Here is a 23,791-nt window from a genome sequence, read left to right on the forward strand (position 1 = left end):
TCGCAAGTAAGAGATTTAGAACTATGCAACAGGAAACTGACAAACTGTGAATCAGATCTGCCGGTTGCCTAACAGAAGTTCAACTTCTATCCTCCCCCCTACCCCCCTACCCCATCTCAAAGTCCCTCCTGAGATCAGACCCTCTACTGGAGGCCAGGAATACACAAGGAAAGACCTCATACTTCACACAGTTACCTTTTATGATCTTGAAACATCCTGAAGACCAGCAACATCTGGGGAGGAAAGTACTAAAATAAGAGGCCAGAGTTGGGTACAATTCCCTTTTCTACTGCTAACTGAATGAATGACCTGGAACAAGTCTCTTCCTCTCTCTGTGCTCAAATTTTCACATCGGTACAATGAAGGGAAAAATCCCCATTACCCCAAACCATCACTTTAAGGTGCAGTAATGGTATTTCAGTTTAATGTGAAGACTACTCTTGAATTTTGCAGCATGTCTTATTCTTCAAGTACGTTCATGTATATTATATCATTTGACCAGTCAGTCAATAAGCATTTATTAAGCACCTATTAAGTGTCAGACACTGTCCGGGATACAAAGCCAGGCTTACATAATTTACCGCTGATGAGGGGAAACGATGTGTACAAATAGGCAAAATCAATAAAAAATAAAGGGGGAGGAAGGGGCATGAGCAGCTAAGGGATCAGGAAAGGGTTTGAGTATGGTGGTGCCTGAACTGATATCTGAAGGAAACTAGAGTCTAAGAAGCAGGGGTTAGATGAGGAGGGACCGTAGCCCAGGAAGGGAAGCCAGCCTGGCCAGGGGGCTAGCATATGGAACAGCCTAGTCGATTTGGCAGGACTTCAGAGCAGAGGAAGGGGAATTATGGCAGGCTGAAGCCAGGTTATTAAGGCCAGAGGAGTTTGTACTGGACCCTGGCGGGACAGGAAGAAAACGTGTTATCAATCCCAATGAACAAAAGGGGAACCCAAGGCCCATAAGGGCAAAAGGAAATACTGTTAGTGGCAAAGCTGGTGCTGGAGAACCTCAGTGCCTAGCCCTCCGGAGCTGAGTATCCTTTCAGAAGAGTGTTCTTGAAGGGCTTTTGGGGGGCTTTCTCTTGTCTTTCTAATCCCAGCACTTAGCAGCATCTCCTACGTTCCACTTAAGTGCTTAATTAAATGCTGGTTGAACTGAATTCCATGAGACCACACTTGTTCAATGTCTTAGCATAGTATAGCTATGTTCAGATTTTTTACTCAGCCTGGTAAATGAAAACCCAAAGCTAAACTTAGAAAATGGATAAATTGTATCACAAAGTTTTCTGGTTTATAAAATATTCATTACAAAGTTTCTTTGTGCTATCTCTGCTTTTGAAAATGAAATCAACTTGTGAAAAACTTTTCTGGAATTTCTCTATCACATGAACTGAAGCAGACCTATGCTCAGTTCGTCAAGAATGATTCCAACAAAAACTTTCATATAATATAACACTCAAGTTCTAGCAAGACACAAATACTTTCTAGCAAGATATTTTTTTTAAGTTTAAATGAACTTGAACTGACCTTGACTATAACCTAACCTAATCTATAAATTTTCATTTTTTCCTATGAACCCTCTAAGAGTTACATCATCTCAAGTATTTTTTGGTTTCCAACTAGATGGTAAATCCTCCCATGGTCAGGAACTGTCTTCTGTTTCCTTTTAATATCATTTATTGGGTTTAATAGAGGGCACGAGGCGTTTTCAAATGTATGTTCACTGGGGTGGGGGGAGACTATGGGAAGAAAGAGAGGTTGAGGGTAGAAAAATGCCAAAAGCCGGAAGGATCTGGTGGTGATGACAGACTGAACAACAAGCACTCTAAACAGAGGGGACAAGAACACAATTATGTCCTGCTCACTCTCTCTTCCCCAGGGGTTTCAATGACCTTCTAAGAGGGAGCAACAGGGTTTGTACAGCTGGGTTTGTCCTGCAAGGCTTGGTGCCCCAAGCAACAGGAGGGACAAAGGAATCACTGAGATAAACAACAGTTCGAGAATATACACATTCCTTTCTATTCTATACAACCATTAAACACAAGGGTGCTTGTTCACCAAATGAATTAAAATTCATCCATCAACCTATCTTATAATGGTGGGGAGGGGGCTCCCTCAGGAGGTTCAGTACAGCTGTTATCTCAAACTGGCTGCAGTCAGGGACCTAGAGAAAGATAGACCAGAAAAGGGAGTTTTTGGATACATTTTCCCGATCAGTCATGCTGCTTATCAGGAAACGGCTTTGTCTGTAATAAATCTCTGCCTCTCCAGTTTCTAAGTTCCCAGGGTGAGGTTCAGTTATACTCACAAGCCCCTCAGATTAGGAGCAGAACACACAGCTGTGTCCTCTGTCTTTCTCTCCTCCTCTCTATCCAACTCCCCCATCCCAACTTCAGCTGCAAAAACATCCAAGTCTCCCTAGGCGTTGGAGCCCCACCTCCTGTGGGGGAGAGGGAGTGGCAGGAGCACATTAGTCCGGGAAAAGGTGAGACACTGGAAAAGCCAGTCAGGTGTTTCTATTCCAACTGTAAGTGAAGAGTCACAGAGCGTTTATCAGACCAGTTTCAGGGAAACAATCCACCAGCACAGTCAGAAGTGACAGATGGGGAACCTCCCAACATGCAGGCTGGGCTGGAGGCCTGGGTAAACTAGGAAGAAAAGAACTGGCCCAGGGCAGCAACAGATGTAGCTAACATGCATTTGTGCACACACTGGCTCTGGAGCAGACACAATGGGTGCTAACATTTACTCACTTTTCGCCGCTTCTTTCTTCTTTCTGTTCTCAGCAATAACAACATGAAACCTAAACTTTCTTTTACACACATGCCACTAGACTGACAAACATCTCCCTGGCAGCTCCTACTTTCCCTGAGAAACTCACAGAAAACCCAAGCGCCACTATCCTGTGCAGCCCTGGTCACTCACCAAGGTATACCTGGGATGCTCTCCCAAACTCTGGGCCCTGGGCAATTAAGAGGGCTCCTAGGAGACAGCAAAGAGAATTAATCTTGGAGATTAATTTGCATGAGAAGCACTTCTCTTCAGCTACAACGGTTAAGAGAAAAAATAGGGCTAAGAATTAAAAGACCTAACCATCATGATTGCATGATCTTGATTGTACATTCACTTTCATGTAAGATATGGAGGTGTATAATGTACAGTAACGCTTCACTTATCAGGAAGCCAGTTGTCAGCTGTCCTTGGCACACATTTCAAAAACGAGAAAGTCAAAAGAAAAGGCCTCCAAGAGCTCAAAATAGATGATACAAAGTCTATGCACTTTACTCATAAGTAAACCCCTGAAACCTTCGTTCTTTTATTTGGTTGGCTGGTTTCTCAACAATAAAAACAGCTGTTTTTATATTTATATAAGATCTTAGTATTTACAAAGGATTTTACCTTCATTATTTCATTTGATCCTCTCAAAATGTTGTATCTTTCTCTTTTTTTCCCTGCAGTTGTATCTTTGCATCTTTTGTAGTTGTTTCTTTTCTGGTGTAGTTATTATTCCTATTTCACAGATGAAGAAATTAATCCAGAGAGGCTAAATTAACTTGCCTTTGGCTAAGTAACTAGTAAGACTGGAGGCAAAACTCAAACCAAAAGTCTCTCTAAATTCAATGCTCTCTACTAAACCACACAGCCTCTCATTCCAATGAGATGAGAGATAGTCAATGAGAAGCAAGGAGGAATACAGCAACAAAAAGTAACAGCAAGCATCAAGAGAAAAGAAAGAAAAAATGTTTTAAAAACAGACATACGGGGCAGGTAGGTGGCACCGTAGATAAAGCACTGGCCCTGGATTCAGGAGGACCTGAGTTCAAATCTGGCCTCAGACACTTGACACTTACTAGCTGTGTGACTCTGGGCAAGTCACTTAACCCCAACTGCCTCACCAAAAAAAAAAAAAAAAAGCAGACATACAAACAATGTAGGCAATTACAAAAGATAAAATAGAAGATTCTGATTATATGAAACTGAAAAACTTTAGCATAAACAAAATTAATGTATCTAGAACAAGAAGGGAAGTGGTCGATTGAGGAAAAAACTCTGTATCAAATCTTTGGTTTTCTTTAGAAGATAACACACACAAATACCAGAAATATCCAGCATCAAAAGCCATTCCCAATAAAGAAGTGGTCAAAGGATTATGAATAGTTTTCAAAATAAGAATTACTTACTAATAACAATCATATGAAAGAAAGAATGCTCCAAATCATTAATAACATAATAACATAATAAATACAAACCAAAACAACTGAGGTTTAACTTCCTACCCAGCAAACTAGCAATGGTGACAAAAGATGGGAATAGCCAACATTGAAGGATATGAAAAGATAGGTACACTAACAATGCATGAATTCACTATTGGTGGGACTGTGGACTAGTCCAACCATTCCAGAAAACAATTTGGAATTATACAAAGTCACTGATATACTCCTGCCCTTTTGAAACAAAGATTCCACTACCAGGAATATAATACCCCACGGAGATTAATGAAAAAAGTTTCCATATACACCAAAATACTTCTAATAGCACTTTTTGTGGTAGCAAAGAACTAGTAATCTAGTAAATGTCCATCAATTATGGAATGGTTTAACAAATTGTGATAAATAAATGTAATGGAATATTACTGTACTATAAGAAATGATGAGCATGATGAATATAGAAAAGCATGTTAAGATGTAGACAGACTGATGCATAGTGAAATAAGCAAAGCCAGAAAAACAATACGAGTACAACAATGTAAGATGAAAGAACCACCACAAAAATAATTAAAACTGAATGTTACAAAATTACCAAGAAGAGCATTAGCCCCAACAAAAAGATGAGAAGACAGGACTCCTGCTCTCTTTTCAGAGGTCAGTGTCCACAGGAACAATGCCTATAACTTCAGTTTTCATTATGTTGACTAGTTTTACTCTATTTTCTTTCTCTCTTCCTCTTTTTTAATTGTTTATTAAAAGAGTTCACTCTCTGGGAGCAGGAAGGAAAAGGTTACCAGGGGGAAATCTAGGCAATACAAAAATTGATGAAAATCTTTTTATTAAAAGCAGATCCAAGAACTCAAAAAAGTATAGAACTCTAGAATTCTGGAGGGATAAATGACTACTCACACTTTAAGAGTCCCTAAGGACATCACACAGTCCTGTAACTGATCTTCAAAATCATGAGTCACCAAAAAGAGATTACATATTATATTCCATATATTCTGTTTATGATGTCTGGTAACTGTGTAATTTTATAAAAAGTCCCATGAAAAGTGATTTAAGTTTTTTTGGTTTTTTTAAAAATAGCTTTGGACCTAAAAGGGGTAGGTAGAAACTTCATTTACATAAAACAGATCCTTTCCCCATAATGCCAGATAAAATGGTCACTGTACCTTCTAAGGTGCTTTCAAATATAAAATGGGATAAATGTAAAAAGTGCTTTAGGGACAGCTAGGTGGTGCAGTGGATAGAGCACCGGCCCTGGAGCCAGGAGTAACTGAGTTCAAATCCGGCCTCAGACACTTAACACTTACTAGCTGTGTGACCCTGGGCAAGTCACTTAACCCCAATTGCCCCACTAAAAAAAAGTGCTTTAAAAGTAAGTGTTCGGGGCGGCTAGGTGGCGCAGTGGACAAAGCACTGGCCCTGGATTCAGGAGTACCTGAGTTCAAATCTGGCCTCAGACACTTGACACTTACCAGCTGTGTGACCCTGGACAAGTCACTTAACCCCAGTGCCCCCCCCACACACAAAAAAAGTGTTCACTAATTCATTGTTGGTGGAGCCGTGAACTGATCCAATCATTCTGGAGAGCAATTTGGAATTATGCCCAAAGGGCAATAAAGCTGTGCATACCCTTTGACCCAGCAATACCACTTTTGGATCTTTTGCCCAAAGAAATCATGGAAGGGGGAAAGGGATCCACGTGTACAAAAATATTTATAGCTGCTTTTTACATGGTGGCAAGGAATTGGAAGTTGAGGGGGTGCCCATCCAATGGGGAATGGCTGGACAAGTTGTGGTATATGAATACAATGGAATACTATTGTGCTGTAAGAAATGATGAGCAGGAGGAATTCAGAGAAACCTGGAGGGTTTTGCGTGAGCTGATGATGAGTGAGATGAGCAGAACCAGAAGAACATTGTACACAGTATCATCAACATTGAGTGTTGATCTACTGTGATGGACTATATTCTTCTCACCAATGCAATGGCACAGAAGAGATCCAGGGAACTCATGATGGAAGAGGATCTCCAAATCCAAGAAAAAAAAAAAAGAACTGCGGAGTATAGATGCTGAATGAACCATACTATTTCTTTTGGTTTTGGTGATGTTGTTTTTTTCTATTTTGAGGTTTTTCATCAGTGCTCTGATTTTTTTCTCTTATAACATGACTAATGCAGAAATAGGATTAATGTTATTATGTGTATATATGTATATGTGTATATATGTGTGTGTATATGTGTATATATATGTGTGTATATGTGTATATATATGTGTGTATATGTATATATGTGTGTATATATGTATATATGTGTGTATGTGTATATATATGTGTGTGTGTATGTGTGTGTGTGTATATATATATATATATATATATATATATATATATATATATATATATATAAAACCTATATCAGATTACCTGCTGTCTAGGGGAGAGGGAAGGGAGGGGAGGGAGGGAGAAAAATCTGAAATTGTAAAGCTTGTATAAACAAAAGATGAGAACTATCTTTACATCTAACGGGAAAAAAAATAAAATACTTTATTAATTAAAAAAAAAAAGTAAGTGTTCATACTTAGAGATGATAATTATGCTAAAGTACTATATAAGCTAGGTAAGACCCTGGAACTGAACTATGGAGATAGGGAGTAGATTCTCACCCAGACTCTTACTACACCTAATTTCTCCTATCAAATTTCCCTGTAAGTTGGGGACTTTACCTCATGCTGGATGACCCTCTTACCTTTGGCATGAAAGGTCCAACCACTTCGCCAGTATTCCTGTAGTTGCACCCGTTCCTGCTGCCCTAGGCTACAGACCTCACTGTAGAACTGTCTCTCTATGTGGACATACGCAGCAGGGATGGCACCAGCCACCCCCTTGGCTCCAAAGAAGCCATTTACTTCAGGTGAAGCCAACAGAATGTGGTACTCAGCGCGAGTGCCCAGGACCAGGTCCATGTAGGCCTGGGTCAGGTTGAAATAACCAGTGGTAAGGTAGATCTTAGCACCCCTCTCTGCCTCTGTCAGCAGTGTCTCTGTAACAATCTCATCAATTTTAATCTCAAAGGGCTTCATCTGGATCAATGGATAAATCCAGGTATCAGGAGCTGGCCTCCGGTCACCAGCTGCTGCTGCATCTTCCTGGGTCAAAAGAGAGTCACTGTGAAAGGTCTGAGCATGGAGTAGCTGCTGTCGGGTCCGAGCCGTGTTGATCACATCCATAACCCTCTTGTTGGCAGCCTCACAATATGCTGTCTGGTCTCCTGGAAAGGGACATGAGGAGATCAGTGGAAAAGGAAAAGAAACAGATGGGACTTGAAGCCATGTAAAGACACAGACACTAATAATTATAAACATACAGTCTTTTGTATACAAAATAGCGGTAGGTTCTGCAAATTCTCTTAACTGGTCTCTGTTGAAACCAGGGGGGTTTATCTGAGTGACTAGTTAGGGAAAAGGGATTAAACATATTAAAAATAACTCACCTATACCAGAATACAAGCTATGACCTTGGCCTACCTCATTAGCACCTATTATAGTCTACTTACCTTAAAGAGTTGTTGTGCAACTCCAATGAGGAGACTACATGTAAGTGTTTTGTAAACCGTTAAGTGCTATATGTCAGCTAAAAAAAATGTGTTCCTTTTTATTAGATCTATGACTTGCCATTTTCCCCACAAGCAGTATTATCAGAAGGGGTCTTCCTATCTGTCCTGTCATGCTGTCATGATGAGAATGATGAAAATGGTGAGGATGATGACAACTACTAGCAGGTACTACATGAGCTAAGTGGCCACATAACCTTCCTGGAGCAAAATGAATAAATAACTCATCTATCTCTTCCTTGAATAGCTTCTCAAGTCCCTCCTTTTGACTGACTTCTTCTACAGCCTTCTGCAGTCATCTTGGGTCTCCTAAACACAACCTCACTACTACCTACTCCTAACCAGAAGACAGCAGTGATCTTTCTCTTTATCCAATGCTTTCCTCTTCTCTTTACATGTTTGAGTCTGTCCTGTAAAATTTAGATTACAAGCAGAGACATGTTGACTGTCTCAGATTTGCTTAAACAGCCATACCCTGTTGAAACTCAAGAAAAAAGAATGAAACAAGATAATTCTAAAGCCAAAGTCTAGGTAGAGACCTACTATCCCCTTCTACATCTTTTCAAATAATTATAAAATATAATCTCTGTCCTCAAGGAGTTTTCCATCTTGCAGAAGAGATAAGGCAGTCATACAATCTCATAGGATTCACTGGCATCAGGGATGAGAAGCAGAAATTGTAACAACCCAATGATCTTTCCAAATGATGAGTCAGAGCCAGTCTGGGACCCTGGATGAGCTCTTTTTTTGTTTTGGTTTTTTTTCCGGGGCAATGAGTGTTAAGTGACTTGCCCAGGGTCACACAGCTAGTACGTGTCAAGTGTCTGAGGCTGGATTTGAACTCAGGTCCTCCTGAATCCAGGGCCAGTACTTTAGCCACTGTACCACCTAGCTGCCCCTAGGATAAGCTCTTAAGTGAAGAAAGATGAGGGGCCTAGACAACTATCACTACTGATTTTTTTCTTCCATTCAACATGAATTTAAGTGCCAGGCACTGTGACTACTAACTCTAAAGCAAAATACTTTCCTCACAACAATATTTAGAGATTTAAAAACAAACATATGGTCTCACATTCTAAAACAAGTGTTCTTAACCTGGGTTCCACAAATGACCTCTCCCCTTCCCCCCCAAAAAAAGGAGGATCTGTGAACTTAGATGAGAAATGAAATTACATTTTTATTATCACTGACATTTAACTGAAATTTTGCATTGTCTTTCCTTTATTCTAACATATTTAACAACATTATTCTGAAAAGGGATCCACAGGTTTCACCATACTTTTGTGCCAGAGGTCCATGGCACAAAAAGATGAAGAGCTGCTGCTCTAGAACTTACCCCAGTGAAACATTTTCACTCCTCACAGTGATTCTGATCTTTGGTTCCTAATGAAGCCTTGAATCTATGGGAAAGGAAGGGATGGGAAGGGCTGCCCGAGAGGAATACTTGGAGTGGTAGAACAGAGTAGCTGGAGTGAGCTTTAAAAGAAAAGCGAGTGGAGGATGGTCTTGAAGACACAGATATCACATGTGCCTATAAGGGGGAATGGAAGCCTCTCAGTCCTCTCTGCCACTTCACCCCCGGCCCCATGATACCCTCACCAAGATGCTAGTACTTATGATTTCAACCACAAATCTTCTTAAAGACAATCAGCTGAAGCCACAGGAATTGAAAGAATGCAAATGCCCAAGGGAACTATTAACCACTACTGAGATTTCCCTGCATGCAAAGAGCGGAGTCAAGGGCTCTTCCATTTCCCTCTCCAGGCAGGAGGCTACAGACTCCCGTGTAGTTAGGAGCTGCAAAAGTCTTTGTATGCCAGTGGTTTATGAGGGAAATGCTCCTGAGCAGGCCAGTCAATGCATCACAAAGATTGTCATTTACCAGAGCTGTTTCCTGTAAGTGCTGGGCAGGCTCTTGGCTCACTGCCCTAATCACAGAGCAAAGAACCCATACTGTTCCCGCCCTTCCTGGTGCCAGAACTTTACCACAGAATCTCCTCTGGCTAGGCTCTAGTGACTGAAATTTCCTTCATTCAAAACCTGGACCTCTTTCCTGCTGAAAGCTGAATGAACAGACAAGACTGAACCACTGCACATTCCTAGGCCTACAGTGGAGCTATCTTGATTTTCAAAGTCCAGCATCACAGAAGTGGACACTATAAAGGTCACCAATCCCAATAGTTCCCCTCCTCTCATTTCCCAGTAATATTCAAAAGAGTCAGGGGAAAAAAAAAAAGACTATCATAATTTCATTTTTCAGGAAGATGGAGTGCTAAATTCCATTTCAATCACTACCAAACCAACTCAGCTTATGCAGTGATTCAAACCAAGCACATCCCACCAGTGGAGGAACCTGAAATAATAGTATCAAGTCAGCAGCACCACCAAATTGAGGAAAGGAAGGAAGGATAGGCTTCTAAACACTTAAGAATGCATCCTTTCTTTTTCCTATTTGTCTCACTGCCTCTTCAGCCTGGTAAACTCACAAGGGCATAGACTAAACTGGTATGGAGAGCTATAAACAACACGAAATGCTATATGAAAGCTTGGGTACCCTAAGACCAAGCAGGTTCTCTTCTCCAGCGGCCTTATGTATATTAATAACAAGAATTAATCTGCTTCTAAGCTTACTGGCTCTGTGTTTCCAACTATCTCACCCACTGGGAATATCAAATACCAAGGACCTATATAAGTCAAATGATAACTTATTCACTGTCACCTTCCAAAGCAACAAGAACAAAATCACTCAAATCAAAGCCACTACCCTAGGGATTTATTTTTATCAAGATGGAGATTGCAATTTTGATTGAAGTGTGTCTCTAAATCCCCAAGAGATGAATGGCCTTTCTGAACTCAAGAAGCTAAGAATCAGAACATACTACAAACAGGCAGGTAACTCACTGTCTTGCTTTTCAACCCTGCCCAACCAAAACTTCAGCAAAGTTATCCAGCACAATCCCCCTACCTTTATAAGGATGTACCATCCCTTCCACCATCTGTACAGAGTCATCACCCTGAAGCTGTAAGGACACATCCCCTACTGCATTCACAAGATCTGTGAAGAAGTCAGCAATCTCTGGGCAGTCCTGCAGAAACACATATCGGTCCTGGCGATTGGTGAAGTAGGAGTCACTCAGGTTTGCACTAGAGGGAGGGAAACAGAGGGTAAGGATCCTATTTCTGTCAAGAGCATCACTACCTTTCTTTTAGTCACCCAGGTTTACAACCTTGGAATCATACTTGACTCTATACTCCCCTTCACATTACTCACTGCCAAGTCTTGTAAAGATAGAATCAACATTTCTTATATGTTCTTTTTTCACATACAGAGCTCCCAACTTAGTTCAGGTCCTTATCACATCTTGCCCATACTATCAAAAGAGCCTCCTAGTTGGTCCCCAACTCATCTCTCCCCACTTCAGTCCATTTTCCACACAGCAATTAATGTGATTTTCCTAAAGTCTGACCACGTCTCTCCCCTGGTTCCTCTTTGCCCCTAGGATTAAATACAAACTTCTCTGGAATTTAAAGCCTTAGCCACCTGGCTCCACTCTAGCTTTCCAGTATATACAGGATATTACTCCCCATCATACAGTCTACCAACTGTCTAAGCAAACTGTCCACCTTGCTCCTCTTCACATACAACATCACCTCTCCCAACTCTGAGCCAAGGGGAAGGTGCCCCTCTCCTCACTCACACTTCTTAGGATCCATATTTTTCTTAAAAGCTCAGCTCAGGGGCAGCTAGATGGCGCAGTGGATAGAGCACTGGCCCTGGAGTCAGGAGTACCTGAGTTCAAATCCGGCCTCAGACACTTAACACTTACTAACTGTGTGACCCTGGGCAAGTCACTTAACCCCAATTGCCTCACTAAAAACAAAAAAACAAAAAAAAAGCTCAGCTCACATTTGCCCTAATTTTCAGATTCCCTCCCCCTCACCTGCTAGTGCTCACTACCAAAAGCTACCTTGTTTGGACATGCAGTCTCTCCCAACAAAGTATAAGCTCCTGGAGGGCAGAGACTATTTTATCCTTGTCTCAGTGTTCCCAGTCAGTGAGCCAACCAATATCTATTTAGTGCCTACTGTGTGCCAAGTACTGAGTTAAGAGCTGGGAATCCAAAGAAAGGTAAAAGACTGTGCTGCAGTTCCCTGCTCTCAAGCACCTCACTCTAATATGGGAGACACCATCCAAACCACTATGAATAAACAAGTTATATACAGGATATGTTGGAGCAAGAGGGGTAAAACTGTAGAAATTAAAGGCTGCCTGTAGCACGTAGGATTTTAGCTCTGACTTTAAGGAAACCAGGAGGTAGAAAGGAGGAGTGAAAGGATTGCAGGCACGAGGGGTCAGCCTAGGAAAATGTCCATAGTGGGGAGATGGAATGTCTTGTTTAAGGAACAACAAGGAAGTCAATGTCAAAGGACTGAAGAGTAAAAGGGGCTAGGGGTGGGGTGGATAAGACAGGAAAGGGTTTGGGGGGAAGGGAGGTTATGAAGAGCTTTGAAGGTCAAGCAGAGGCTTTTCTTTCTGGTCCTAAAGATGACTGGGAGCCGCTGGAGTTTATGGAGTAGGGAATGGGAGTAACATGGTCAGACTTGACCTTTAGACACTTTTGACAACTGAGTGGAGGATGGAATAGAGAGGAGACAATTAGCAAGCTATTTTCAATCGTCCAGGCAGAGTTGATGAGGGCTTACACCAGGGTGGCAGCAGTGTCAGAAAACAGAAAGGGACAATTCAAGAGATGTTACAAAGGTAAGGCTGACAGGGATTGACAACAGATTTTATATGGGGGGTTAGGAGCCTGGCATACAATTGCATTTCCATGCAGAAAGTCTCAGAATCCCCCTAATGACCCAGCCTAGTCCTCAGGAATGGGAGAAAGCTAGCCAACTCAACTCCATATACTCCGGTCACTAAAATATCCGAATGGTTACTATATACAAAACACTATAATAGACAGTGAAGGAGACACAAACAAGACAACCCTTATCTTAAAGGGCTCACTGTCTTGTTGATAAGATAAAATATAACCACATGAAAAGCCAACAAAGCAGATGTAATAAATTATACTTCATAAAGAAAGGATGGGGGGCAGCCAGGTGGCACCTTGGATAAAGCACCGGCCCTGGATTCAGGAGTACCTGAGTTCAAATCCGGCCTCAGACACTTACTAGCTGTGTGACCCTGGGCAAGTCACTTAACCCCCATTGCCCCGCAAAAAAAAAAAAAAAAAAAAAGAAAGGATGGATCACTGGTTGGGAGTGGTCAGATGGGAGAGGCAGAACTTAAACTGAAATTTAATGGCTAGATAGGCCAAGGTGAGTACTGGCCTCCTCTTATATATTTCCAGTGGGAGGAATGGTATAAGCATAATCCTGGCATTTTTATAGGACTGTGGTAGCAGAGGCCATGAAGAGAGTTCTCCTTATGGTTACGTCTCCCAATAACTGAAAAAAACATATTTCCTAAATATGAACTGCCAAAGGAGACCAATGCTAAGACATTTAGAAGGTCCAACACAAGCAAGAGTGAGGAAAGAGGTTTTTCTAAATCTCAGGGAAATTAAAGATCCCTCTTTTCCTTTATCTTCCCAAAGCCCCATCATTCCCCCCAAAATAATGCTGAAAAAACCCTGGGCTGTGATAAGATGGTAGAAAGAGGCTAACTCACCCACTCAAGATCACACTGTTGTCAAAGAGATAAACTTTGATGTGCTGAAGACCAATGGTCTCATTGAACCGTTCAGGAATAAGGAGGCGGAGGAGCCCACGAAGGTTTGGAGTGTGGAAGAGGGAGACACGGACCTGCTCGGGAAACCTCTGCAGTAATGGGAGTAGCATTGTGCGGGAGTTCTTCCTACCTAGAAATGAGGACAAAGCAGTAAAAAAACGGCAACTTGGAGGAGATCATATTGACTCCAGATCCCAATAAACCTGCTGGTTAGGATCTAGCTAGCAATTTTAACAACACCTGAGTTGTTTGCCTCTGCTGCTCAAGCCACTGGTGCTCATTTCTAGTTAGGGAACCGTTCCCAACCACATACTAGGACCCATCCACCAGATATAGAAGAGATGAGATTGGCTGGGTCTTCTTGGGTATGTGATAGCTCCACCTCTTTCCAAGGACAATAAGAAGAGGACAATAGGATTTTTTTTTAAAGGAAAAGTTCAAAGGAGAAAGAGTAGCAATACCTACCTCTTGATCCTCGGGTAAAATCTAAGAGAATGGAGACTTTGAGGTCTGAAGAAAAATTTGCTTGGAGTGACCTTTCTAGACTGCTTTCTATACAATCCACCTGTTGATAAGACAGAAAAAAGCTGAAGAAATTGTAAGTAAAGCACCCAAATAATATTTAGACACCTGTTAGCCTTGATGCAATTGGTATTGCAATGCCTTCTAAGCACAGACACTGAAATCACATACACACTATTAGTTTTAGGGGAAAAAATACCATGAAAGGTAAGCTAAAAGAAAAATTTAATATGAAGGCACCATATGCCATACTGCTTCATCTGTGACACTCAAAAGAGAGACAACTACATGTAGAGGGCGTTTGTTCCAGATAGTATAGATGCAGCTATTCTCAGACTTACTTTTAGGATTTAAGCTCTCACATACATCTGTAAAGAAGCAAAACAAATGCTGCTATGTCTATAATAGAACTCCGTAAATATTTATTAAATGAATTAACCCAAGATACAAGTTGCCCACCCTCCTTAGATTGGAAAGGACACTGCTCATATGTGAGAACAAATAGGATTTCCAAACTTCCAACTTCCTGCAGTGCTTCTCAAAAAAAGGAGCTCCAAACACAAGCGTGAAGCAGAAAAATGAAGTACTTAGGCCAATTCACCTTTTCACATTTAAGCCCCTCCCCCATTTTCCTAGCCTAAACAAAGGCAATTTTTTTTTTTAATTTACTACAAGAAAAAAATGCCCATTTCAATACTCCAAGTCACAAAACAAACCCAGAGGGGCAAATCTTAAAGGATAGCCTCATCCACTTTAGGGTCACAATAAAAGTTATAGACTCAATCCACATATAGAGATGAATTTACATTCTATTCAACTGATCATCTCAGAGTTTCCTTTTGTTCATAGTCACCACAAATGACAAGCAAGGAATTACAGAAAGATATTATTGGCTGTTTTTAAAAAAAGTCATATATAAATTATGCTATATCTAATTCATATTGTCAAGAAATCAAGCCAATATGATCTATATTTCTGTGTTAAACTTATCTAGCACATGGAAGCCGTCCCGGAAGGCTACTATTTCAGTAAATACTATGGCTAGGAAAAATGAAATGAAATATGAATACCTCTCATCCATTCCTCCATCATCTCCAATTGCACCTTTATCTTACCTCTACCTTTGTTCCTCAAGGTGAAAAGTAGATGACAGTTCAGGTCATAGCAACTTTGTCCTTTGATTGGAACATACACTTTATACTAAGTCCCCTGACATCTGGGATAATGGGGCCATGAGTAAACTGTATTGAGTTTCTATCAACTCTAACATAAGAGAAAACAAAGCCATAGGGTTTAAGGAAATGAGTGAATTTTGATGCAGTTGACAGGACTGCTTTCCCACAACACTTACCAGTTCCTGTTCCAAAGGACCTGTCCCAAGGTACAGAGAGGCCATCACTACTCGCCTCTTGGCTGTCTTTATCTGTCCCTTCAAAAACAAAACACAGAATATAAACACTCATGATTCCTCCTTTTATAGCTTTTTCTCATTTTTGGCCTAAGCAATCCCATACTACAATATGCAAACCAGAAATCCCTTTATCATCAATTAATGTTTAATACATGGTCTTGGTAAAGATTTGTAAAGAGTCTATAGGGGCAGCTAGGTGGCGTAGTGGATAAAGCACTGGCCTTGGATTCAGGAGGACCTGAGTTCAAATCTGGCCTCAGACACTTGGACACTTGACACTTACTAGCTGTGTGACCCTGGGCAAGTCACTTAACCCTCATTGCCCCACAAAAGCAAAACGAAAGAGTCTATAGAGGTTAATTTTAAATGATCATTACATTCCTCGATCCTCCTGGCATAGGATTCAAATCATGCAAGGCAGCTAGGTGGTGCAGTGAATAAAGCACTGGCCCTGGATTCAGGAAGACCTGAGTTCAAATCTGGCCATGACACTTACTAGCTATGTGACCCTGAGCAAGTCACTTAACTGTCATTGCCCCACTCCACCCCCAAATTCGAATCATGCCCACACGAGAACAAAAGGAGAAATATTGGGTCCAAAGTAGAATATATTTTTTAGTGTTCCTAAAAGTGAAACAATAGAAAATTTTGAAAAAAGAAATCATGAGCTTTTGGCACAGAAAAGTCTGTCTCAAAAGGATGTTTACAATCCATATAGTCTTGTTTTCCCAGTCTGATGGGATGGTCCTTTCCCTAGACAAAACTCACCTTCATGAGCTCAAAAAACTCTGCTGGAGAAGATAACACCTTAACATGAGAGCTAGAAACACCAAACTCTGGAACCAAGTTTCTTATCCACTGAAACCTGTGTACCCCTTCTGGACACAAGCAGCAAGGTGGGGAGGTGACCTGAGGAATAGGTGGGGACAGCAAGGGAGCCAAGAGGAGCCATGGTGACCTAGGTAAAGAAAGAAACAATTTTGTTACATTCTACTACATGTTCCCTCAAAAGTATCTCCAGAGATGATTAAGGGAGGCAACACAACTGTTTTGACGCATTTCAGTAAGTTTTTCTTTTTTGGCCAGCACTGTAGCCACTGAGAAATTAGGCAAAGGAAACTAGAAGGGAGATGCAAATAAGAAAGAGTGGATGGGAAGGGGCACTAAATCAGCTAAGCACAAGAAAATGTGTTTTTTGTCACCAAGTGTTCAATTTCACCTCAATTAAAAATTTAAAAGTTCTATCATGCCAAATACAATGCACCCCATCCACATACCTGCTAAACCCCCAGAAAACACTAAATGTTTTTAACACCATTCCCTAACAACAGAAATTCACCTTTCAGAAAACCTACCCAATTTACAAACAGAAAGATACCTAGAGCAAGGGAGTTGACAAATCACTAGAGATGCCAAAAACCAAAGCAGCTTATGACCCAGGCTACAGACTGCCATGACTAACAAGATGCAACAGTATAACAGGCAAAGAATCTATTTCTTTAAAAGTTAAATTTTAAGAGAAAATTCTGTAGAATCTAGGGTTGAGGAGGAAAGCGACTCAACAATGGATTACAGGAATGGCCTCTTCCCCATTATATCATTTTAAGACTCAATTGCATTGTGGCGGGTCACTTCTTGGTCTCTGGCAGACTTTGATTCTGACCACACAATTCCATACCACTAACAGAACTGTCCTTAGGAGCCTAAGAATATGAATGACAGTGACTAGTTTTGCCAATGAAGTCACACAGAAGGAACCTTGGTCCAGTCCCACACAGGTGGGACTTCATGACTGCTGCAGTTCATCTGTTAACAGGAAAATCCTCATCAGCACTGGCCTATAATCACAAAAGGAAAGCCTGGGGAAGGATGCTGAAACATCCCAAGGCCTAAATGACTGCAGATTCCAGGAAGATGAGTTCACTTACTTGCTTTACAATAAAGCACTAAGCTTCCTAAGGTTTGTAATGTTAAGGGTTAAAATTCTAGCTAAACTGTCTAAAATATCTAATGAGTGGTCGCCAATAAATTATAAGCTTTAGCAAGAGTTAGACTTTTAAGCATTTATTAAGGAGAATAAGAATTTGGTAAAGAGAGAGAAAAAGGCCTAGATTCCTATCTATTAAAGGGAGAGCACATTTCTAGCTCCCTTCTCCGCCAGAGTCCAGAGGAAAGAGAGAGTGAGACCGAGCGCCCGTCTCTTCCTTCCTCCTCCCACTAGTCCGCGTCACTTCCTGACTCCTGGTCTTGCCCTCAAAGACCTTCCCTTCATGGGCAGAACTCTTCTACAGTAAGTATCCAGCAGGAGGCGTCATTCCAATCGTTACAGTAAATACCTTTGCACAGAAGCCAGATGCCTCACAGATAACTTTCCCAGAAAGCCCACCAGTTTGTCCCAGCCAATTCATCATCATGAAGACTTGAGTCAGTTGATAGGAAGTAACTAACTGATCTTCTGCACACTAGAAAATTTGGAGCTTGGCTTTATTGATACCATGTAGTGGGTTAGAAGGAAGTTGTGCTTCCTAACAATATCCATAATAACTCTTCAAATCAAATGACAGTTTGTGACTGTCAATTTCTTGAGTCTCACTGTGTTTAAAGCTATTAATGGGTAGCTACAATTCTAGAACCAAGGAGGTAAGTAAATAGTTCATTGTTGCCTCATGCTAAGTCTATAAGCCATCATCAATCAACCTGCTTGAAAGATACCTGCAATATAATGGAGGGAAGATTCTTGATATCAACATGAAAAATCACATGCCAAAAAAAAAAGGGAAATGGCCCAGCTGTTTACCAAAACAGCCCTCTAAAAATGACAACAGTAGTATTTGCTAAGCAAGCATGTATTGGGGAAATAAAGACAGAAAACAAACCAGTTCCTATTCTCAAAGAGCTTACATTTTACTAGTGGAATACACAGACAAATGCAAAATAAACAAAAATTAAATGCAAAGTAATTGTCAGGAGGGTGGACAAGAGAGCACTAACAGCTTAAGGAATCAATTATGGACTCTTATAAGTGATAGCACCAGAAGTGAGTTAGATGAAGAATATCTACAAAATAATAGCAGACAGGACAGTTTGGTGAAAAAGTTGCAAAGAGAAAATTTCAAATGAATGTCAGGGAAAACTTCCAACCAATTAGAAAACTGTCTAAAAGTTTAATGGGCTGCTTAAGGCAGGTAAAGACCTCCCTGGAGGGGTCCATCAGTGGCTGGGTTGCTCAAACTGGGTTTCCTATATTAGTTGAACTATAGCTGCTGAGGTCCCTTATAACTCTCAAATACTGTGATTCTAACCTAGATGATGATCCAGCAAACAAGACTATTAAAGAATATTCCAACAGAAAACAAAAGGACCAAGACAGACAGGCTACAAAAATCCAGGGAGAGTTCAGGAAGAAGGGATGGTCAATGAACACTGCAGAGAGGTTAAGAAGGAAGGGAGCTGGGGCAGCTAGGTGGCGCAGTGGATAAAGCATCGGCCTTGGATTCAGGAGTACCTGAGTTCAAATCCGGCCTCAGACACTTACTAGCTGTGTGACCCTGGGCAAGTCACTTAACCCCCATTGCCCCGCAAAAAGAAAAAAAAAAAAAAAAAAAGAAGGAAGGGAGCTAGAAAAATAAGCCCAATGGATTTAGTAAAGAGATCACTGGAAGCCTTGGAGAGTATAGTTTCAGTCAGATGGTGGGCATGGAAGCCAGACAGAAAAAGGTTAATAAGTGAAAGGGAAGTAAAGAACTGGAGGCAACATATAGCTTTATGGATCTGGTATTCCAGGTATAAGTTTAAGGGGAATGGCATGCTCAAATGAAAAGTTTTTGGTTTTTTTTAAAGGGTGAGGAGATATGAGCATGTTTGTAGACAGTAAAGAAGGTGCTAGTGGATAATGGAAAAAAAATGAAGAATGAAAAGGCAGTATGATGGAGAGGGCAAGGTCCAAGAAGGGAGAGAAGATGAGATCAAGTACAACTAGGGGAGTTGGCCTTGGCCAGGAGAAATCCACCTCTTTTTCATAGACTGAAGTAAAAAAGAGAATGGTGACTGAGGATTTAAGGTATAGAACTGGAGAGGAAAGAACAGGCTCAACAGATGACCTCTATTTTCTCAGTAAAGTATAAGATGTTTCAAGTTCTGTTCAAAAGAAAGTAGGGAGCAAGTGGTATATGTAGCTTGAGAAGGTTTGGAACTAACAATGTGGGGAGGGTAACAGAAGATCAATCAGGATAGAGTAGAAATGCAGTAATAAAAACTGAATTGGTATTAGACAAATTTTCAACACAATAGTCAGGGTAGTACTACTTCCTTCAACCACATTCGGCAGCAACATTGTACACAGTATCAACAACATTGTGTGATGATCAACTATGAGAGACTTACCTCTTCTCAGCAAAACAATAATCCAAGACCGTGCCAAAAGACTCATGATGGAAAATGCTCTCCACATACAGAAAATGAACTATGGAGTCTCGATGCAGATTGAAACATACTATTTTCACTTTTATTGTTGGTTTTTTGTTGTTGCTTCTTCTTGTGTTTTTTTTCCTTTTGTTCTGATTCTTCTCTCACAACGTGATTAACATGGAAATATGTTTAATGTGATTGTAATGTATATAACCTATATCAGATTGCTTCAGAAGGGAGGGAAGAGAAGGAGGGAGAAAAATCTGGAACTCAAAATCTTACAAAAATGAATATTGAAAACTATCTTTACATGTAATTGGAAAAAATAAAATAAAATATTATTTAAAAACAAAAGAACAACAACAAAAAAAAACAATATTCAGCAGCATGAGTAGAAGCAGAAAAGGCAGAGTCTGAGGATAAGAAGTTACCCAGGTTTGGAGTTTGGTAAAAACAAGATCGATAAGACAAATGGAAAAGGGATTTAAGGGTAAAAGACCTTGTATTGATTAACTAGGGTCAAGATAGAAAAAGGAAACCTGGACATAGGTGATGATCTAGGAAAGCAGGGAAGGCTTAACTGAATGGAAGTCATGATGAGAAAGTTATGCTAGAGAATGATAACAACAGCAAGGTTATGACTGTCCCTTTGTATGGATGAAGTGGAGTTAAGGGACTTGAGGAAGCTGATAACTGAGAGGCCAGTGTCTAGAGGAATTACCAACATTTTAATTGAAATCTCCAAATAAGATGGCAGAGATTGGAGTTAAAAGGAAGACTATGAGCCAGGTGCTCTAAAAGATGAAAAAGGAAGGCAAATAATCTGAGCACTATGAATAGGATAATACAGATGAAGTGAACCTGAAAAGAAGAGAGGCTGCTCAATAATGGCAGCAAAAGATGCATCTGGAAATGGCAGTGAGAGGTAGCAAATATGACTTCTTCCAACCCAACTGTGTCAAGGGGCACAAGAGAAGATGCATCTAGTAATGGAAAGGGCAACCTGCAATGCAGTATCTACTAAAAAGTCAGGTTTCTGTGAGTGCCTAGCAGTATGCAGAGTACAAATGAAGTACACAACCAGGGAAGACAAGACTTACATGAAAGTCATATATTGCAAGGTAGTATGAAGTACTAAAAATGGATGTGTTTTTAAGTGTTTATATTATAGAGAAAAGGAAAATGTAAAGCATGGCTAGTTAATGGGGACAGTCTTACAAGACAAGGTATGACTTGACAGATATTTACATTTCCAATAGGGGAAAGGGTAGCACTACAGACAAAATGAGAAAACAAAGAAAGAAGTGAAAAATCATCCTCCTATATAGAAAAGTCTACGATAACCCAAAAGGGTTTCAGGATCCATATGAAACACCAAGGTACAGACTGGGAGAGAGCTGCACTAGTGGGCATGTTCAGGGCTCCTGCATGACCTCCTTTCAAGAGTCATTTCCTTCCCTGGGAGGTAACTTACTCTGGGAATGTTCCATTAGTGTCTATGGGCCAAGTCTTACAGTTGTATATATGTTTGTGTTGGTTTCTTATTCAACTTGTGAACTGATAGGTTTGTTTTTGTTAGGGGAAAGAAGGCGCTGAAAGCCAATTCAAAATGTTTTTTAAAAAATTACGTAATAATTGGTATTATTTATAAGAAGCTTTAAGGTTTACTAATCATTTTACATGCATGATCTCATTTACTCTTCACAACAACTATGAGGTGGATACTACACAGGCATTGTTAGCCTCATTTATATGATGACCATCCAGGTCTATAGGATAAAATGATTCTATGAGTTAGTAATTACATGTTATTTATGTGACAATTTCAGAAACCTAAAGGGAAGAGTACTTTTTTTAAAAGCACCAATAAGTAATTGGTACTTCAGGGAACAGCACAAGATATAACCAACAATCAATACAGCTCACAAATCAAAATTCAGCAAGCAAAAACTAAAAGTCATTTCTGAATATATTCACTGGTCACACACACACACACACACACACACACACACGGAGTGTATAGAGTGCCTTTTCTATAAGCATAGCTCTTGGGGATTTTCTCAGAAAAGGTTTACCCCAAAGCTAGGAGCAGTCCCCTGTCTCCAAAATGACCACCTGCACAAGCAATTCCCCTTGCAGTCTAGGTTTGTTAACTGAATTCACATAACCCTTTCAACAACCTAACTCCCAATAAGTTTGGAAGGAAAGGAAGTTGCATCTAATTATTTTCTCTATATATGAAATTTACCAGATAAAAGAAATAAAAGAGAATACACAGTTTCCACACCTGAGACTTGAGCTGACCTCAATCTTTTCTTTCTAGATTACACAGCACCTGCAAATCTTTTGGGAAGATAGAGAAGAGGTATTCAAGCTTCTGCCAACTCTACCTCTCCCACTGGATTACTACTACAAAACTGGTCAAGTTCCATTTGGTGTACCACGAAGATGAAAGCTGAGGGAGAAAGGGAGGACAGCTAGTTGGCAGCAATGATGTCCTGGGTACTAAGAATGAGACACGCTGGCCTACTTCACTATAAAAACCTCAGTCTGCAGTTCTAAAGTGAAATGGAAACTGCATTCTCCAGAAATCAGCTCAGCCTCAGCCTCCCACCCACACAAAACCTGACACATGACAAGAACAGAAAACTGCCTGACTCCAAAATTCTCAGGATTATCTAAGAAGTTAGTGCTGTCTCTTGGCAAAGGCTCAAAATATCAGGACAATGGTATTTTCTTTTTTAATGGAATTTGTTTAAAAAACAAAAAAAAAACAGATGCGACAGTGATAGAAGTACTCTAGGGATTACTTCCCTGAACTAGACTAAAGAGGGTGTACAGTGAATGGCACTATGGCCTCTTGTTCTTGGATTGGGGACATCTCTGATACTGGAAGGAGAAAGATAGTATATATTAGTGACACTATCAATAATGAAGGAGTAGGAAGCACCACAGAATTCTTCCAAATTGCACATTTTCCCCTTCAAGCCAACCTTCCTCTCAGAGGGAAGCCCTCCTAACATGCTCAAACCTGGAATCCCAGACTTCTAGTTCGAAGACAATTAACTGCCCCTATTTTTTGGATTTAAACTGAGACTGAGTTAAACTACTTTAAAAATTTAAGCTTTTTTAAGGTGTGAACTCAATATGATGCAATGCTGTCCCCATCAGTTAATCAGATATTTACCAAAAGACTCAAAAAAAAAAAAAGCAGTAGCTATAGTCTCTATATTGCATAGAGATGTTAGAAATCTTCCCAGAGCCATGGTTCAAATATCCCTAAGGTATACTGTACAATTATGAGATAAGACTTGATGGTATAAATCCTATAGCTTGGATCCCACCCAAATCAGTACAAAAAGATGAAAAAAACCCAAACTTTTTTTTTTAAGTCAACCAGGCTTTTGAGACTGCAATCTCTTCAGAAAAGCTTTTTATAAGAAAATCCCACTATTTTCAGTCATACAAAATGAAACATACACAAGTAAATTGATGAGAACTGAGAGTCATCACATTTACTGGGAAAGGATCAAGAAACTACTTGAATGTAACACACTTCCTGCAACACTATCAACAGTCTTTCCTGACTAATGTAAGACAAACCCCAAAGAGGGGAAACAAGCACAAATTCCCAGAGATTACAAAAGACCAACTGCCCTTAACTACTAACAATAGGTTCCACATGATGATGAATTTGCTAGTCTTCTCCAGAAAGAAGTTTGAGTCCACCTTCTACTAAGAAGCCTAAATTCAAATATCCCGTGGGGTAAACAGATGTAAAAAGCCCAATGAAGACAACTCACATTACTTTCACCCAAAGAGAGATAGAACTTGATAGAACTCCCAAGTAGTCTTGAGAAGTATTATTTTAGATTAGTTAGCTCTAAA

At 40.3% G+C, this 23,791-nt stretch overlaps 1 protein-coding gene across 1 annotated transcript in view; it reads right to left on the reverse strand.

Moving 5' to 3' along the window:
• Window positions 1-23,791, reverse strand: part of PGS1 (phosphatidylglycerophosphate synthase 1) — a 51,846-nt gene that overhangs the window by 20,175 nt on the left and 7,880 nt on the right. Inside the window, exons 2-7 of the mRNA XM_043962384.1 lie at window positions 16,265-16,454; window positions 15,437-15,514; window positions 14,029-14,128; window positions 13,504-13,693; window positions 10,789-10,967; window positions 6,960-7,481 (exon numbers count right to left, since the gene is read on the reverse strand). Of these exons, the coding sequence (XP_043818319.1) occupies window positions 6,960-7,481; window positions 10,789-10,967; window positions 13,504-13,693; window positions 14,029-14,128; window positions 15,437-15,514; window positions 16,265-16,454 (1,259 nt within the window). The remainder of the gene's footprint in view (window positions 1-6,959; window positions 7,482-10,788; window positions 10,968-13,503; window positions 13,694-14,028; window positions 14,129-15,436; window positions 15,515-16,264; window positions 16,455-23,791) is intronic.

The sequence above is a fragment of the Dromiciops gliroides genome, chromosome 4 (genome assembly GCF_019393635.1).
Source record: "Dromiciops gliroides isolate mDroGli1 chromosome 4, mDroGli1.pri, whole genome shotgun sequence".
Taxonomy (NCBI): domain Eukaryota; kingdom Metazoa; phylum Chordata; class Mammalia; order Microbiotheria; family Microbiotheriidae; genus Dromiciops; species Dromiciops gliroides.